The sequence below is a fragment of the Dermacentor variabilis genome, chromosome 9 (genome assembly GCF_050947875.1).
Source record: "Dermacentor variabilis isolate Ectoservices chromosome 9, ASM5094787v1, whole genome shotgun sequence".
Classification (NCBI taxonomy): Eukaryota; Metazoa; Arthropoda; class Arachnida; order Ixodida; family Ixodidae; genus Dermacentor; species Dermacentor variabilis.
This window is the reverse complement of record NC_134576.1, coordinates 83914426-83933261: the sequence shown is the minus strand read 5'-3', so window position 1 is coordinate 83933261 and position 18836 is coordinate 83914426. Positions and strand designations below refer to the sequence as shown.

At 45.1% G+C, this 18836-nt stretch overlaps 1 protein-coding gene across 1 annotated transcript in view; it reads right to left on the bottom strand.

The window, feature by feature from the left end:
- Positions 1-18836, bottom strand: part of LOC142558421 (calcium-activated chloride channel regulator 1-like) — an 81899-nt gene that overhangs the window by 21598 nt on the left and 41465 nt on the right. The window contains exon 7 of the mRNA XM_075670556.1: positions 6138-6416. Coding sequence (XP_075526671.1) covers positions 6138-6416 — 279 coding nt within the window. The remainder of the gene's footprint in view (positions 1-6137; positions 6417-18836) is intronic.

Below are 18836 nucleotides of genomic sequence, written 5' to 3'. Positions count from 1 at the left end.
CAAAAAATTATTTTGGGCGTCTTCTATTGCCCTCCGAATTTCACTGCAACATTTGTGAGCGATTTGCACGATGCCATTCATAGTGTTTGCTCTCGTCACACCACGGTGCCAATTTTCTTGCTTGGTGATTTTAATATTCCAAATATTATGTGGTACAATGTTCCCCCCACAGTGAATCCTAACTCCCCTATGGCGCAAGAATTCTTAGAATTGTGCAATACCTTTTCCCTAACCCAAATGATTAAGGAACCAACAAGAATAACCACATCTGTTTCCAATACACTTGACCTTGTTTTTACTACCCGACCCGATCTTATTACCGACCTAACATGCTTGCCAGGTATCAGCGATCATTGCCTACTTTCATTTAAAGTTTGCCTCGAGCGACCAAAACCGATTAAAAAGATCAAGACATTAAGAAATAATAACAAGGCTAATTTTCTTTCAATTAATAATGAACTCGCAGTGTTCCTTGATGAATACTTGCGTGAATTTGAATGCCATAATGTTCAGTCAAACTGGAGTATCTTTGTTCATAAAGTGATTGAATTAACTGATAGGCACATCCCTATTTACACGATCACCTCTAATCTAAAAAAACCATGGTATAATCATCAGCTAAAACACTTGTCAAATAAAAAAAAGCGCCTGTTTAAATCGGCTAAACTAAGCCGTACCTGTATTCGTTGGTAAGCCTACAAAGAGAGTGCCGATGAGTACGCGCAGGCCCTAAAAGACGCCAAAGATAACTTCCTAAGCAGCACATTACCTCGTATGCTTAAAACTAACCCTAAACAATTTTGGCGCACGGTTAATATTAAAGACAATAATATACTAGCACTCAGTGACGTTAATGGTGACGCTATACCGACCAACCAGTGTCCCGGAGTACTAAATGAAGTTTTCGCAAAACATTTCTCGTTACCTAGCAATTCCACCCCGCCACACCTACGGCCATATGACCTTGATGTAATGTTCCCACTCATTATCAGCTATGATGGTGTCGCAAGCATCATTAGGTCCCTAAAACCATCCTCTGCGCCGGGTAGTGATCACATTATTGTGAAATTCCTTCAAAGCACAGTTTGCTACACATCAATCATCTTAAACAATATTTTGCAACAATCATTGCACGATGGGTTTGCTTCCATCCGAGTGGAAAGACGGGAAGGTAATTCCAATTCATAAATCAGGCAATAAGCATTCCCCTCTAAACTACAGACCAATTTCGCTCACAAGTATACCTTGCAAGATACTTGAGCATATCTTGGCTTCTCATCTTGCTACTTTCTTGGAGTCGAATTCATTTTTCGCACCATCACAGCATGGATTTCGCAAATCATACTCGTGTGAAACCCAACTAACACTTTTTGTACACAAACTAAACACCATTCTTGACAATAGGTCCTTGGCTGACTGCATTTTCCTTGACTTTGCTAAAGCCTTTGACAAAGTGTGTCACAAACTGCTCATCTATAAATTACGACTACTTAAGCTCGATCCCTGTATTTTAATCTGGATTGAAAGTTTTCTTGCTAACCGTTCTCAGTTTGTTTCAGCTAACGGCCCAAATTCGGAAGAATGCACAGTCCATTCTGGTGTACCGCAGGGCTCAGTCCTCGGTCCTCTTCTTTTCCTCATCTATATTAACGATTTACCCTCTTGCGTTTCCTCATACGATCATTTGTTTGCCGATGATTGCGTAATTTTCCGAGAAATAACAAGTTCGAATGACGCCGCTCTTCTTCAAGCTGACATTAACGCAGTCTTTGAGTGGTGCAATACATGGCTTATGGAACTAAACATTAAAAAATACAAATTCACGCGAGTGTTTAGAAAGATTACTAGTTTACCAACTTATATCACTTAAACAATTCACTACTCGACAGGTACCTCGGAGTTCACATCAGTAGCAATTTAACGTGGGATACTCACATCTCTCATGTTGTCTGCAACGCTAATCGCATGCTCGGATATCTTCGTCGTAACTTTCAAAATCACCTTCGTCTCTCAAACTAATGCTATATAAAACACTCATTCGCCCTAAGTTAGAATATGCCGCTTCGGTTTGGGATCCGCATTATAATATTTTGGTACATACGCTTGAACTGGTGCAAAATAATTCGGTCCGTTTTATACTCTCTAATTACAGTCGAATCGCGAGCATCACGGTAGTGAAAGCTAACCTTAATCTATCTACGCTTGCTTCTCGACGTGCGATGCTTCGCTTAAGCCTTTTTCACAAACTGTATCATCATCCCTACCTGCGTGATTTACTAATATTTCCTCCCCATTGCGTTTCGCACCGTTTGGATCATGCTCATACAGTTGGCATTCCGTTGTGTAAAACATAAGCATTCCTACATACCACGCACATCAAAGGATTGGAATTGCCTTCCCAAATTGGTAGTAACAATTTCAGATCATGAAAAATGTGTGACCACATTAACCAATGCTCTGTAACATATTATTTTTATCGTCCTCTTTATAGCTGTTATTGCATAATTAGAAAAACTGAACTGCTTCTTTGTATATACATAGTATTTTTTGTAACATGTATTTTGCCTCTTCATAACTACTATCGCATAATTAAAAACATTGTGCTGCTTCTTGTAGTTAAAATATTGCTGTTCTTCTATGTTTGGCACCACTGCCCTCTGTAATGTCTGTTGACCCTGAGGGTATCATAAATAAATAAATAAATAAATAAAATAAATAGCGTATTTACATGTACGTCCTTCATCTCAGTAAATTCAGTTAGCGCTACGTGCGGCTCTCGTGTGCATATTTTGCGTCCTCGCCTTTCGCGCTGTTCCCTAGATCAAGACGTTGAGTCAACTAGCCGACACATTCACTTTATTAGATCCCTCTAGGGATGACTCTGTGACCGGCGCTAGCCGCATTCAACCCGCGATTCCGAGATAAGCAGCGCGACGCTATCCCCACCCGACTAGCGTTGCGTGTGATAGCCGGCGCTTTATCTTGACGCTAACATAAATTTTCGAGAATCGCTTGTGGCCTGTAGAACAAATCGGCTTATCGAGCTGGATTACTCGCATAGGGCATTACTTACATTGAAGAAAATAGTGGTGTAGACAAGTTAACACGTTTTCACTAATTTACCAGTCGACTAATTACGCTAACGCACATATAGCCATATAACAATTGAAGCTTGGGATTTCACTAGGCACATACGCTTATAACGAATTTTTAAACTAGCACTACTTTTCAGATGAATCCAGACAAACCGGCGGTAAGAAATGCACTGTTATTCAACTTACCTTTATCACAAATGGTTTTTTAATGTTATGGAACAGAAAAGTTACTGCAACATCAGTGAATGGTTGCATATTACAATCTTGTAATCTTTTTAATCACCAGAATAAAACTAATCATGATTCTGCTTTCGCTTCAAATTTTCGGAACTCTCGTCTCAAAACTGCTGTAATCAACAGAATTCATTCTAAGTGAATATGACTGTCGAAATGGCCAGCTTCAATTCGCAAATTGTAGTATGTGCCCTAGACTAATTAGTTTGAGTTAATTAGCCAAAGTTAGTTAACTGTTTATATATGCTCCTGAGTTCCGCGGTGTATTAATGTTTACAGATTTTTGTGAGATTTTCAGTAATTTATGTTTACGTTACAGATAGGAAAAGTGAATTTTGTATTTCACAATTATCGGCTGTTTTCGCACAGCATGATGTCCAATAGATTGGACACTGGAACTCTACCCAGTCATTCTTGTGGTAGTGGATAAACAGTAGCAAAGGGCAAACTTAATATAGCCAATGGCTGCAAAAGTGCAAAATCTGTTCAATTATCCAAATTTCATTACAGAAAAAGAACAAGGGATAAAGTATGAGGAATAGAACTTATTTTTGGGGGGTAGCCGTAGAAAGCCGTGCTGCTGAATGCCGCCATTGCAAACATTCCTGATGGCCAAACTACTAATGCATTTTCAACAAAACTTTATAGATGGCGCTGGTAGGTATCTAAAATATTGGAAAATTTGGTTTTACGGGCTAAAACGTGCTGCCGCCTGGATAGTGACGGAGTGTTTGATATCCAATATATTGAACAAATGCCCCATAGCCGGCGCTAAGGAGGATATCGTTTTTTTTATTTCTCAAGGAATAATGTCCGCCACTCAGGGTAATCTATCGCAGTATTTGCCAAAGACATGTCAAAGACGAGATTTGATAAATTGTTAGCGATAAAAAGCTATACTCATATAGCTGAAGTACCTCGCAGTGTGAGCCTTGCATGGACAATGATTTCGTACTACGGCCAAGATAAAAAATTGCTTCGATTATTATTCGAAACATCGTTTTTTCTTGTTTTGAGCGCAATACATTATTTTTATTTGTTTTGAGGCTGTCGTGGTCGTACTGGAACCTTTATCTGAATAAAGCTTTCGATTGCAATGGACAACGCTCATCGTGCGTTCGTAGTTATAATTACCCGTGCGCTGCTTCCAAAGTCCTTGAACAAAGTCACGCATCAATCGGGGCGAGAAAGATCGTCAGTAAAAAGTGCGATGCAAATTATTATTTGCATCGCACTTTTTTACTGGCGAGGTTTCTCACCCCGATTGATACGCGATGAAGGAGGGCTCCTATTCGTACGAGTTACAAACATTTATGCTCCATACTCGTAGGCATCGGCTGGTCACAGCATCGTCAAAAAACAAAAACATTAACCCCGACTGCACTTTTGTGCCACACAGCGACGCATTCGGACCGAAAGCTGACAAATTTCGAACTACAGTGTCATTACGGCGTCCCAATTTTGCGACGTATTTGGCAGAATTACAGACAGGCTGCCGCGAGCTAGTATTCCCACTTTCTATGAACACGCTACGCCATGGAAAGCCTAAATTATGCAAGTACATTCGTTTGCAATATTTATTTATTTATTGTTTTATTTATTTATTTATTTAAACACCTTCAGGCCCCGAGGGCACTGCAGAAGGGAGGGGAATGCGCGAAAAACAAATGTCTATAACACATAAATGCGGCAATACAGGAAACAAAAATAGCACAGAAATGCTGCAATACAGAAAACAAAAACAGGAAAAGGTAACTATGCTGCAGCAAAATGCAGATTACTGAAAGTAAACAAGATCTTCAATAGCAGATTTAAACAAGTAAGTGTCGGTAATTGCTCCATTTGAAGTGAACAGGTGGTTCCAATCGTTACTTGTCTTAGGAATGAATGAGTAAAAATATCAGTTAGTCCGAGAAAACGAGACGCCTATTTATGAAGGTGATCCCTACGGCATGAAATGTACTCTGGCTCATATGTAAGGACTTCTTTAAGATGGCAATGATGATAATTTTTCTTACAGAGTGCTAAGCGAGACACTGTCTTTCGTAAGGGAAGAAGAGAAAGGTTCAAACTAGTTTTAATGGCAGACACACTAGACAGACGAGAGTAGTTGTGAAGTACGAATCTTGCGCTTAGATTTTGCACCGAATACAATGTTTGAATGAGAGACTAAAGACCGGGATCCCACACCGAGCATGCATATTCAAGTATTTTGCGTGTGAGCGATTAAGAGAATAAAAAGTTTTAAGGAAGATGGTGCCATAGAGTAATTGCGGCTTAAATACCCAGCATACGATTGCCATGAAGGTAATATGTGTATGGAAGAACAGAATATTGGTTATGAAAACATCTTCAAAATCATCAAAACGATGCCAGGGTGTTCTCCTTGTATGCTGAGCACAAACAAAAGCCGAGACTTCCAAACAAAGGAAATACATTTTTGATGCCTACAGCATAATGCTAATCAATGCGATACAAAAAAAGTCAACTACGTGTGCGTTGTTCATAGGCACTTCTTGCGTGTTTTTTTTTCCGGCAGGGCACCATTGTGAACACTAAATAAGAAAGCAAGGCGACACTTCGCTCACTGCCAATTAACATCTTTAAAATATTCGGCAATATTTTGGCTTGCATTATTCGCGACATTCGTCACAACCTCAGTGTCCTCGACGCTAGTTACGCGCAAAAGAAAAAAAGAAAGGAGGCGAAAACTCGTGTTGCTTCTCTGACCAGCACTAACCTTCCTGCTGACTATTCTGAAGCCGCGTGCCCGTGTGTTCGTGAATTGCGTTCACAGACATTACGCACCTTTTCCATTTGTCAAGTGCGCCCCAGGCCAAATCCATATAAGAGTGCCGACAGGCGTTCTGTCCTTCTCAACGTGCCCAATGGTACTGTGAAAGGCGATGAGTCCAGAAGGAGGAACCTGAGCCTCGTACAGGTTACTGGTGACCTTGAATGAACCACAAGCTATGACCCTTTGGAATGGGGGCGTGGGCTCAACGTCATCCAAAAGGTAGTGGGCTTGTGAGTAGTTTGCTGGCAGCGGCTCGAAGTCGCTGGCTTTTGGCTGCCATACATATCCTTCTGGAAGCCACATAGCCACAGTGTTACTGTATTGTCCACATAGCGTAGTGGTAGTAACATAGTATTTACCACCTAGCGACTGCATTATCCAGAAAGCACCAGTTCAAATAGCGTCTGCTAAGCTGATCGCTTCGGGAATGCATACGTAACCCCCCTACCCCTTCCCCCCGCCCCCCAGCGCACACCGCCACAAATACTCAGGTCACGCAGATACAGGCAATGACTATCATCCCTTGTGCTTCTTTTTGCGGCCTAACTGCTATCCTCCAGTTGCTCGAAATTTTTCGTGGCGTGCTAACGAAAAAAAACCTCAAACTCAAAAATGGTTTTTGTTGGTGTTTTCACGTAACAAAACTATGTTATTTTCTTGTATATTCGAATTACAATTTGATGGTGTCATGTCTGCAGGTTGTGTACAAGTCGGACGAGTTTTTTGACACATTATACTTCGAGAAATTCAATTAGTCCAATAACTGCACGAATGAAGACGAATGACAATGGACCTCAAACGGCAGCTCCAAAAGGGCATTGTCTTTCAGCTCACGGGTAACAGCATTGTTTTCTCGTATATTCATATTACAACGCGAAGCTACCGTGTCTGCAGCTTGTGCATAAATCGTACCTTACGCATTTTCCGACGCTATTTGCCTTTAGACACAAATTTTGTTCAATAAGGCAGTTGTGATTGGCGGATGGCCCAGAAGAATCATGATGTACGCTGCACTTCCGCGCATGCGCGTGCCCGCGTGACGCACGTCACCTGTGGTAGTGGTGGTGCTTGCGCAACGTTGTTTAACGTCAGGTCGGGTGATGGTACCTGTCTAACATAAACACCAGCTTCGCTGTACAGGGTGGAATGGAGGCGGACTTTTTTTTTCATGACCATACCTCATGCACGCTGATGATATCTATTTAAATTTAGCGAGTTTAAGTGTTGTCAGAAAAAAAAAGTCAGCTCATCCTCTAGTTGTTCACATCTATCGAAGACATGTCTTCTTGAGCGAGTTGGGGTACAGAGTGGGGCGGAGTAATTGCGCACGGCACTCTATCGCGTCACGTCTCATGTGACGGGAGTAGGAGGAGCGTGCGGCTGCTTACAATGTTTCGCTCGCTATCTTTTGGGTCGGCCCAACACATTCCGACTGCACGTAATAATGGGATGGCTTTAGACTGCACTATCTGCGGATCTCCACTCGAAAGAGGCACAAACATACCAGATAAGAAAAGGGAAGCGTTCTTGCTTATATAGGCTTTGTTTTTAAAGAAGGACAGCATAAAGCACGTAAAACAACTTACATTTATTTTCACAGAATTAAGCAGACAATCCTGGCATTGCGCTTGTCATACCACTGCGTGTAGTGTACTGAATAATGCTTGCACCGGACAGTGATTTGTGTGCTGCCGCATTGCACAACCAATCTCGCTGCTTCTCGGCACCACAAGGCCCCTACGTGCCGCGGAGCTGACGCTGACGCTTTCTCCTTAATTAAAACAAGAGTGTGCTTTCATTCCACCAAGCTGATTCCGCAAAACGTTTATATGTCATTTCTGTTAAAAAGTTAGAAAAAAAGAAGACCAACGAAAAAAACACGGTTCGCAAAACGCTGGAAAATAAGTACAAATTCACTTCCTGGTCTTTCAGTGCAGCGATATAGCCCGGATAAATGGTATCAATAATAAGCGGCTGCGGCGGCCTATTTGAGTGCCACCCGTGCTGCTTGCGCTAGATCGCATCTAAAGGCGGTCTTAGTCGAAGCACTAACAATTTTTGCAAGTTATAAATAGTAAATTGGGTCATACTGTCAACACGATAGTTCCAACAGGTGACTGTACCCCGGACGCCGGCTGTGTACAAATGTTGAACACCGCATGCTTTTCGCACTTACCAAAGAAACTGTTACCCAGGACTTTTTAAACCAATCACCATAACACTGCATATGCTGTTGATTATATCCTCGGTAGAAGACATTCTTAATTATAAAAAAATGAATCTCTCTACTTTCGTAGGTGGCGACGAGATCAACTGAAAGCTGTTGAATAAGTGCTAAGCATATAGGGTCGGCAAGTCTGAGCAAGTTGTTTCACTGTTGATTGTCTGCTGTTACTTTACGAGACTGCTGGAAAGGAGAAAACGTCGTTGCAGTTGTGCAAACAGTGAATAATGACTCCCATTTCGTTTAGCTCAACATTTTATTAACCTGCGTGCTATGCAAAATAATTACACTTCTCATATATTCCCATACCATTAACTTGTTTCACTCGGTAATTTACATTCACCCTTATCAACAGTGATTGGGTAAGGAGCTTTCTTGTAAAGGGGCGCCATTAGTAATCTGGCTCCATATCTTGTCACGTTAACCTTGATAATAACTTTGAAACGGATGCCATCTATTTTAGGCATGATGAAGACTTGGATAGAAACTAGCATCAACGCTTGCTACTTACATTGTTATAATTGAGCCTATATACGTTGTAATTTGAAGAGATAAATTATAAACCAATCGTTATTGCCAACAACAAGTCGTACAAGCTGGGTTCTCTGAGTGTCATCGATTTACTGACATGCACACATGTCTAGCGGCCGAAACAGTGTATGAGCGAGCTGTAGATACTGACAGCAGAAACAATAGGCTTAGAAATGCCGGAGACATATGAGTGCTGATTTCCAACATAAACTGCAAGAATAACCAGTTCATTCGCGGGGTGTGTTCCTCCTAAATGTCGAGCTGCAACAATATATTATTCAAGAACATAAAACCCAAAATTTATCTCCAGTACCACGGTCGTTAGCATTTCATCATCAGGTACGGCACATTCTCCGAGCAAGTATCTGAGTTTTCTCAAGGTAATATTCAGTTTAAAAAGAGCTTAGCTGTGCATTGCATGCGTAACACGGCATGGTAAGGGTTGATGTCTCAAAACTGCCAGCGTTCATCGTCCGGATACTCTTTCGTAAAAATTACGCCCCTCGCCACACATATGAAAATACATAGGACATCTGGAACCTATTCAATATATATATAAAGTAATCATAATTTTGTCGCTTTAAAGTAGTCTAAAGGCGGTCTGGATGTGTGTATATACGTAGATATACATGCTGTGTTTTCAGATCAGTGGTGTTTTTATTATACATTAATGATATAACGCAAGTTATCGAATCAGAAACTGCACTTCGTGCGCATGACTGCGTATTGTATCGGAAATTCACTAATTCAAAGGACAAAATTCGAATGCAAAGAAATAATAACAAAAGTAATGATTGGTTCCTGTGGTTGTGCACGCAATTAAGCATGAAGAAAGTAACTTTCACTGAATTTATTTATTAAAAGCAAGCTCCTCCGACTTGTTAAATGATTTGTTGGGAGATAGGTTTAGCGGAGGCAAGGAATACAAGCTTTGACAGCTTGAGAACGCAAAGTCGACTGAATTTATTCAAATGTAAAAACAGGTTCGCCGAGCTGCAGTGGTGGCGTCCCAGTCGGGCAACCGCTTCGCTTACAAGAAAGAGCAGGGACAATTACCGTCACGGCGAGGCAAACTGGATTGCCGGAGCAAGTGGCAATAACCCGCGCGGCGACAACGAAGAGACGGACGGTCGCTACAAGAGCTCCCCCCCCTCTTAGAATGCCGGAAGCTTAGGTGGGAATGGTGGAATGAATGAAGAGTCAATTATGTTCAAGATAGGCCGGTTTCATGAGGTAGCACGACACTCTCTCTTTCATGCCGCGAACGTCAATCTCCAAGGCCTTCTCTGAACGCGAAACCACACGAATAGGATGGAGTCAATGGTGGCTTGATAGAGTCGCGTCGCAGAAGACGTGCGAGGTTGTGTCCATCGTAGGGAAACTAAACGCAGGCTGCTAGGAATGTAGCGTCCCTGTGTGCTGTGCGGCAGCTGCCGGAGTACTGGGGGCCGAAGAACTGGCTTGGAACGCGGATTGCTGACCCATAGAGCATCATCATTATTGGTTGTTAGCAGCCCTAATAGTACTCGAGGTAGCCTTTCCACTGCGGGAACGACGCAGTCCCTCAGTCCCCACCAGCGGGTCCCAGTCCTGGCCGGCTACGCCCAAGAGCGCCCAGCCGAGCCTGGAACAACCGCTCGCGCTTCGAGCGGTTGTTCTTCTTCGACTGCTGGCTCCGATGCCAAAGTTCTCATTCCACCCACTGCTGTCTGTCGAGCGTGGCGGTCGATGACGCTTTCAGTTGTCGGTGGAGACGCTCGACCATGCCGTTTCTCTCCGGGTGGTGAGCCGTGATGTTACGAATGCGCGTGACGAGCAGTCTCGCCAGGGCAGAAAATAGGGAGCTTTGGAATTGTCGGCCTCTGCCAGTAGCCACACAAAAAGGAAGACTGTGCCGACACAACCGCTTAACAAGAAATGCTTCCGCCACCTTTTCGGGCGTGATTTCTTGCAGAGGCGTCGCCTTAGGTCACCTTGAGTACCGGTTGACACACGTGAGGAGGCACCTGAAACCTTGGCAGGGCGGAAGAGGCTCCACCAAGTCTAAGTGACATGATCGTATCGGCTCTCTGATGGTCGAAACAGCTGCACCACTGAACGCGTGTACCGGGTCACTTTCACGGCTTGGCAGGCCTGGCAGCTTCCTGCCCAGCTTCAAGCAACTTTGTTGATCCCGGGCCAGACTGGCCAGATATGAATTGAATCGAATATTGACCGCCGAAACGGATGGGAGACGTACGAGCGAGGAGCTCCCTACGATGTGTCGCAAGTGACCAATGTTGTTGTGTAGGGAAGCCCCACCTCCGCAAGCTGGAGTCAGGAACCTTTTTCCCTCCACTGGCGCAGCTCGGGGTCGTGTAGCTCGGCGGAGGCTAGAGCTTGGGAATCCACAGGCCAGCAGGCACAGCGCCGATCCGTGACAGTGCGTGAGCTGCCTGATTTTCACTCCCAGAGATATGGTGGATGTAGATAAAAAATTCGGAGATAGAATAAAGTTGCCGAAGCTCACGTGCTGAGCACGAAGAACTATTGTTATTGAATATGAAGGCTGACGGCCTGGGGTCGGTCAGAATGTAAAAGCTACAGCCTTTAAGAAAAAAAAGAAAACGGGAGATCCTCGACAGCTCAATAGATGGCCAACATGTCCCTCGCGAAGGTGCTGTAGCGAGTTTTTTTATGTTTCAGGCACCTTGAGAAGAAGCCCAGTGGTCTCCAGTCTGTGTCATCGTGCTACTGCAGTACTGCAGCCACTGCCCTGGTCGATGCTTCCATCATAATGCGAGTTGGCGCGTCGGGCAAGGGATGAATCAGCAACACTCCAGTCGCCAACCGCGTCTTGGCTTCCTGGAAGAAGTGTTCGTGCTTCGAGGAGCAGTGGAAGGTAGGCCTTCTTTTTTGGTGTCGCGACGGAGCACGTTCGTAAGTGTTTGAAGAACTTGCGCACAGTGTGGTATGAAGAGCCTGTGAAAATTTCTGAGCGTCAGAAACTCGCGCAACCTCTGGAAGGATGTTGGAAAAGGGAAGTCCTCAGTTGCGCGCAAAGTGATTCTTAGTGGCGCGATGGGCATTGGGGGGGGGGGGGGAGGGTGAAATGCGATGGTCGAGAAGAGCCAGGGCTTCAACTCCGAAAATGCATTTCTGGGGCTGTAGGACCAGGCCTCGTTCATCCAATCGCTCAAATAGAAGGCGAAGGCGTTCTTTGTGCTCTTGTAAAAAGAATGTCGCCAAGGTAGACAAAAATTAATGGGAGTCCGCGCGTAACCTCGTCCGTGAACCTTTGAAAAGCTTGCGCCGCATTCTTCTGATAGTAACGCATACGGCAAAAGTCAAATAGGCCAAATGAAATAGTGATTGCTGTCTTCAGGTTGTCGCTTGGTTTGACAGGAATTCAGTGCTAAGAGTTCATCAAATAAATCTTGCTGTATAATTTGGCTCCTGCGAGATGAGAGCTGAATTCATGTATGTGGGGAAGGGGATATTGATCCGGAGTAGTGATGGCATTTGAGCCTCGGTATTCAACATGAGGCCGCTAATCACCACTGTCCTGCTACTGAGCGTGATAGAGAGGGGAAGACCGATTGCTGGAGGAAGGACGGATAACCCTGAGCTGAAGCATGTGTTAGAACTCACGAGAGGCGACTTCCAACCTCCTTCCCGCTAGCCTCCGTGGCCGGGCAGCGACAGGTGGGTCGGTGGTGGTGATACGATGCGTCACCTTGTGTTTCGCGGGCAGCGCGTCGTTTCGGGGCTTCATGAGTTGCTGGGCCCCAGCAAATATTTTGTCTTACGTTGAGAGCAGCGGAAATTTGCAGATGTCAGATGAGGTGGACTGTAGACCAAGCAAATCGGTAGATGTGACGTTATCCTTTATGCGACGATCGCGAACACTGACATCTAGGTTGAAATGGCTGAGTAAGTCCGTTCCCAGTAAGGCAAATCGGACGTCGGCGATCGCAAACACCCATCTGTTCAAGCGCGAGAGTTCGATGTGTAGTGTTCTTTACCGGAATCCATACGACACGAACACAGTGTTACTCACTGCGCGGGGCGTGGGTGTAAGACTTGCCGCGTTGGCGATCTGCAGCTGTGGTGGGAACGATAGACAGTTCGACTCCGGTGTCGACGAGAAGGGGGGTGCCGGAGATGCGGCCGACTACGAAGAATAGGCGACTTGTGCGAGGGACGATGTCGCATGCCGCCGTTAGCGACTGGCCGGTGCATTTCGCGTCCATGAACAGGGCCAGATGCAGAGAATTGCTTGTTCGCGAAAGCGATGGTGGCGCGAGCACAACAGCCGCAGCGAGACTCTAGGATGCGTTGCGAGACTGCGAAGGCGAATGGTTGCACCGAAGTTGGTTGCCAGTATTGCCACCCGTTGTCAGCTTCTCCCGTGCACTGGTAAGGCGGTTGACTGTTTCCTCCAGGCGCGTGAGTCGATCTCCTGGCTCTGGGACTCACGCAGCGGTGATAGCAGACTTGAAATCTATTATGCGGTCACCGAGTTCAGCTAGCCGATCAAGACTCGTCTAGACGGAACTCGCCAATACCATTCGTGGGGACTGTGAGGGGCGTCGCAAGAAGCGCTAGCATAAAATTGGAAGCTGCCGCTGTCGTTTGCGGAGTGCTCCCTCAGTAACGGACGCAACAGATACAGGAGTTGTGACGGTCGTTGGTCGCCGAGTTCCTCGGAGAGGAGCTCTTGAAGCCTATTATATTGCGGTGACTCGAGGCGGTGCATGACCGTGCGTTTCAGGTAGTCGTGTGCTGTGGCTGAAGGCGTATCCGCTAGCCAGTCGCATATTGCATCGGCGATGAGCCGTGCTATAGATGACTGTATAGATGGGAAGTAATGAGCGGGAGTTGATAGGAAACGGGCCTCTACTTGCATAACCCAAACTTGAGCATTTTTTGGGCCAAAAACTGGGAAGCTGAAGCACTGCGGCGATGACAGGAGACGTAACCATGGCGTCATCTGTATCAGCAAGAATAGAAGCAGTGTCCTACATGGCTAGTGTTTGAAAAAAAAATAACTTAAAGGTCCTTTGTCACCACTTGTTGGCAGCTCTGTTTAGCGGAGGCAAGGAATACACGTTTTGAAAGCTTCCGAACGGAGAATAGACTGGCTTTATACATAAGTAAATCCAGGATTGCCGAGGGGCAGTGGTGGCGCCGCAGTAGGGCAGCCGCTTCTGCGGCAAGAAAGAGCAGGGGGCAACGACCCCTACGGCGTGGCAAACTTGCTTTCCGGAGCACTGTTGGGGCAACTACGGGGCGGACGGTCGCTGTACATTAATGATATGGCAATAGCTAGGCTATCACAGTATAAATATCTAGGAGCATACACGTAATTTCAATTGGCAGCGTCATGTTGACTACGTAATAGTTAAAACAGGCCAGATACTGAGGTTTCTTCTTCGAATTGTAGATACGTTTATTTGAACTTCTAAGGGACTACATTATTAGACATTCGTGAGGTCTCCCTTGAGTACGCATGCGTAATTTGGGACCTACCAATATGGAAGACATCGCTAAATTAGAAAGGGTGTAGAATATGCCAACTTGCTTTGTCGCTGGACAATATGACAGAAACTTTAGTGCCACCCGTGTAAAAGAGGTTCCGAAATGACATAGTTTAGACCATAGTAGCCGTGCAGTTCAATTTGAAATTTTCTAAAATATTTACTCTCTCTGTTGCTGGCATCCACAGGGGCGACTACCTGAGGGAACCTACACAACCAGGTGACCTCAAGCTAAGAGTACGCGAATACTCGTACAAAATGAATTTATTTATTTTTCGTTCTTTTCGACAACGAATCGCAAGTGGAACCGGTTGCATTCTTCGATTGTAGTGGTTTCTTCTAATGATGATTTCTTTTACTTGGTTAACTAGCTGATTCGATTAGCTGTACTTTCTGCTCACCGTAAATAATTGACATTGTTTGGAGTGTAACTTTGTGTTTGTTGACTGATATATAATTTTTTTCGATGCTTCTCACCTAAATTTAATTTTGATTTGTGTGCACTTCTGTTGGGTTGAATTGCTTGCTGTAGTGATGTTAACTGCATCTGAATGATGTATATGTAACTAATTTCTCCTCCCCTATCTGTTTATAACGCCTTTTGGCGATATGGGCACAACCTCAATAAATAAGTAAAAACGCCTCACCCTATTTGTATCAAACATCAGGTAAAGATCATTGCTAAGCAGATAGACGCTGTACAAAACAAGCACAACTCAAAAACCGATGTAAGCACTAATACCTCACACAAAAAAACGTTCAATAACACGAGCAGCAGTTGATCGAATATAAAGCACTTGTAGAGGCTGTGGCGGTGCGTCAATTGTAAGGAGCCGGTCCCGTGTTAAGAACATAACTAGTCCCGCGTGAAAGTGCCACAAGAATAAAACACGCTAACGCGGCCGGCCTCAATGGCCGCATCTCCGAACCCCTTCTGGCAACCATCGGCAGCATGACTCGTCACATAGAGCATATCCTTAGCGCGGCGGCTTATCCATCGGGGTGCCTCCACAGACCTGAAGCACTCCGGAAATTTGGCGGTTCCGTTCTTGAAATCTCTCAGCCGCCTTTTTCTTTTATGCAGTCCTTCACAACCACAAATAATTCTTCGTAAGAGATAGAATATATCATCTCTTGTGCGTCTTCAAAAAATATAGATCTAATCCTCCGATTTCCAGGCAATACTTTAGTGGCATTCCGCTAACATGTTGTGTTAAAGGAATCTTCTAAGATAGAAGCTTGGTAAAGTGCCTTTTACAAAAATCTACTCATTTATTTCACCCACGTGCCTATCTCTGTGACGGCTGATCTGAAAGGAATAAGCGCTACAGCTTTATTCTGCTCGCTATCGGAAGAAGGGCTGCCAAAATGCTGTGTGGAAATGTTTCTGGTTTTGGTGTTCCTCCGTTAAGGCCACCCATTTGGAGTTGCTGTTTCAATACTAACGGCCCAAAGAAACACCCTTCTATTGTTTTACTCGCTCAATTCATTTCGGTCGCGGCTTCGACAGAAAAGGTCAAGAAATGTTACATCATTTTCGGGCAATATGTGAATTCTCAGTAGCGTAATGTGTGTAACGAAAGTCATCGTCATCTTCATCAGCCTGGTTACGCCCACTGCAGGGCAAAGGCCTCTCCAATACTTCTCCAACTACCCCGGCCATGTACAAATTGTGGCCATGTTGTCCCTGCAAAGTTCTTGATCTCATCCGCCCACCTAACTTTCTGCCACCCCCTACTACGCTTCCCTTCCCTTGGAATCCGGTCTGTAACCCTTGATGACCATTGGTTATCTTCCCTCCTAATTTCATGTCCTGCCCATGCCCATTTCTTTTTCTTGATTTCAACTAAGATGTCCTAACCCGCGTTTATTCCCTCACCCAATCTGCTCTTTCCTTATCTCTTAACCTTACACCCATCATTCTTCTCGTTGCGTCGTCCTCAATTTAAGTAGAACCCTTTTCGTAAGCCTCAAGGTTTCGGCCCCGTACGTGAATACTAATAAGACACAGCTGTTATACACTTTTCTCTTGAGGGATAATGGCAACCTGCTGTTCATGAACTGAGAATGACTGCCAAACGCACCTTAGCCCATTCTTATTCTTCTAATTATTTCAGTCTCATGATCCGAATCCGCGGTCACTTCCTGCCCTAAGTAGATGTATTTCCTTACCACTTCCAGTGCCTCGCTACCTATCATAAACTGCTGTTCTCTTCCGAGACTGTTAAACATTACCTTAGTTTTTGCAGATTAATTTTTTAGACCCACCCTTCAGCTTTGCGGTCACCTGCCGACATACCGCGGGCACCTGCAGACACTTTTCGGATGCCGGGTGCGACTCTGGAGACACCGAGTCGACACGTTTTCGTATCCCTTGAAAGGCGGGAGCGTTCGCTTTGTAAACCTCGCTGCGTTCGGCTGCGCAGCGATCGGCCCAGCACTGACCAGTGGCGCGGAAAACGCCCGCTGCGTCGCATGCACCGAGTATCGCCTTTCAGTCGGCGAGAAATGGGCAAACAATGCCTTTCAAGCAAGATTAAACACATTTACGACATACATGTCTGGCTGTAGTTCACTAGTCGTTATTGTAATAAGCGCACACGAGAGAGACGTACTTATCTGCCGAAAACCTACAAATGACCTACTCACCGGGTAGGGTACCATTATAAGCCGTCATACTAGAACCACGGGGGTCTCTCCTTCGGTAGGCGTGACTGGTCTTGCTGTCTCCGTAAATGTAAGCAACGACAGAGTACCGTCCCGCCCCCGTGAACTGTGTGAAGTATTTACTGTAGGTTCCGTCAATATCGCGTGCGTCGGGTTCTGCGAATTTAGGAGCAAGAGCTGGTGAACGCGCACACGGCATTCGCCTACACTTACACGCAAGCAAATTCGTATACTGTAGTTATGCGACGTCATCTGTAGCACAAGGTTACTTATCTATTCCGAACAACAGCAGGTCAATTTCGGTTCTTCCCATGTATATAGGATATTTAGCATCACAAGTTTGTTACTGCCACGGTAATGACACAATCGTGGTGTATACATGCCGCCAGCACCACCGTAGTGGCCTCCGTGATAAGTCTCGGTATTAACGTCGCAGAAGGAGTCAGATACATAGGCACTTCAAGGTCATGGAATACACTGTGAATGCCAAAGCGATAAGTTTAGCAAAAAAATTAAATTGTGGGGTGTTACGTGCCAAAACCCCGATCTGATTACGAGACCGGCAGTAGTGGTGGACTCCGGAAATTTAGACCACCCGGGGTTCTTTAACGTGCGCCTAAATCTAAACAGACTGGTCTTTTCGTATTTCTACCCGCCGAAATGCGGCTGCCGTGGCCGGGATTCGATCCCGCGACCTCGTGCTACTAAGCCCACCACCAGGTAGCCACTAATCAACCGCGGTGGGTCGACAAGTCAGCGAAGAGAGACTAGTACGTCATGGCATAACCTGGCATAACTGTCTTATCCCGAAGTGTTCTTTAGGCGCGAGTGAGGCACAGTTCGAATCAATTTACCGACAAATATTTTGAGAGCACTGAGGCGCTACTGTCGGGCGGCGTTTATGGGAGGCGCGAGCATAAGCGATTGGCTGGCATGATCGCTGTGGCTGGCGCGTGGATTTGCCTGAACAGCGCATTTCTGGGCTTAAATCGCCTCAATGTCATTTTACAAATAATAATGCAACGTCTCGCGGTGATTACGCGTGATCGCCCAGGCTAATTGCCTTGCTGTTTTCAAAAAGCTATATGACTGCTTGGAAATCCATAAAATTTAATTATTGTCCAATAAACGAAATTGAAGCTGTAAAATACAAATATTCCATAAGTACGCGAGGTATAACCACGGGTTCATGGTGGGGAATTGGTGGCAACGCTGGCGTTTCCTCTAACAAGTTTTGTCGCAAACACTACGACAGTCAATTCTGCTGTGAAAAGGAAAAAACAGGAACGAAGTGCAAAAAAGTGAGAAATGAAGTGGACGCACAATGACCCTATGATTACTTTTTAAAGCTTAATTAAAGGGCTCCAGTAATTATATACTGAATTAATTAATTAATTAATTAATTACTGGAGCCCTGGCAGTGTTGCGCATTATGTTGTGTTCGAATGAGCGCTGTCGTCAGGTGCACTAGCATCGGGTGGGTATAGCTGAAGTCCCTAGATTTTATCTAGGGACCTTATCTAGGGACCTTAGGCATAGCGGGCATGCGCTGACTTAAGCCTAAGAGACAATAAAGGTGAAGCTGACTGGAGCGGTTATCTGTCGATCTCATCTCGTCCTTGCCCCCGTGTTTCGAGACGCCTGTGCAGGCTGCTAGTTCGGCTCCGAGGCAACTGCCACCTCGTATGCCGCATCGATTCCATCGCGTCGCCCACGTGCATTCCTGGAGTACTCTCCGAGAAGCTTCAGCACAAGTCTTAAACCTTGCT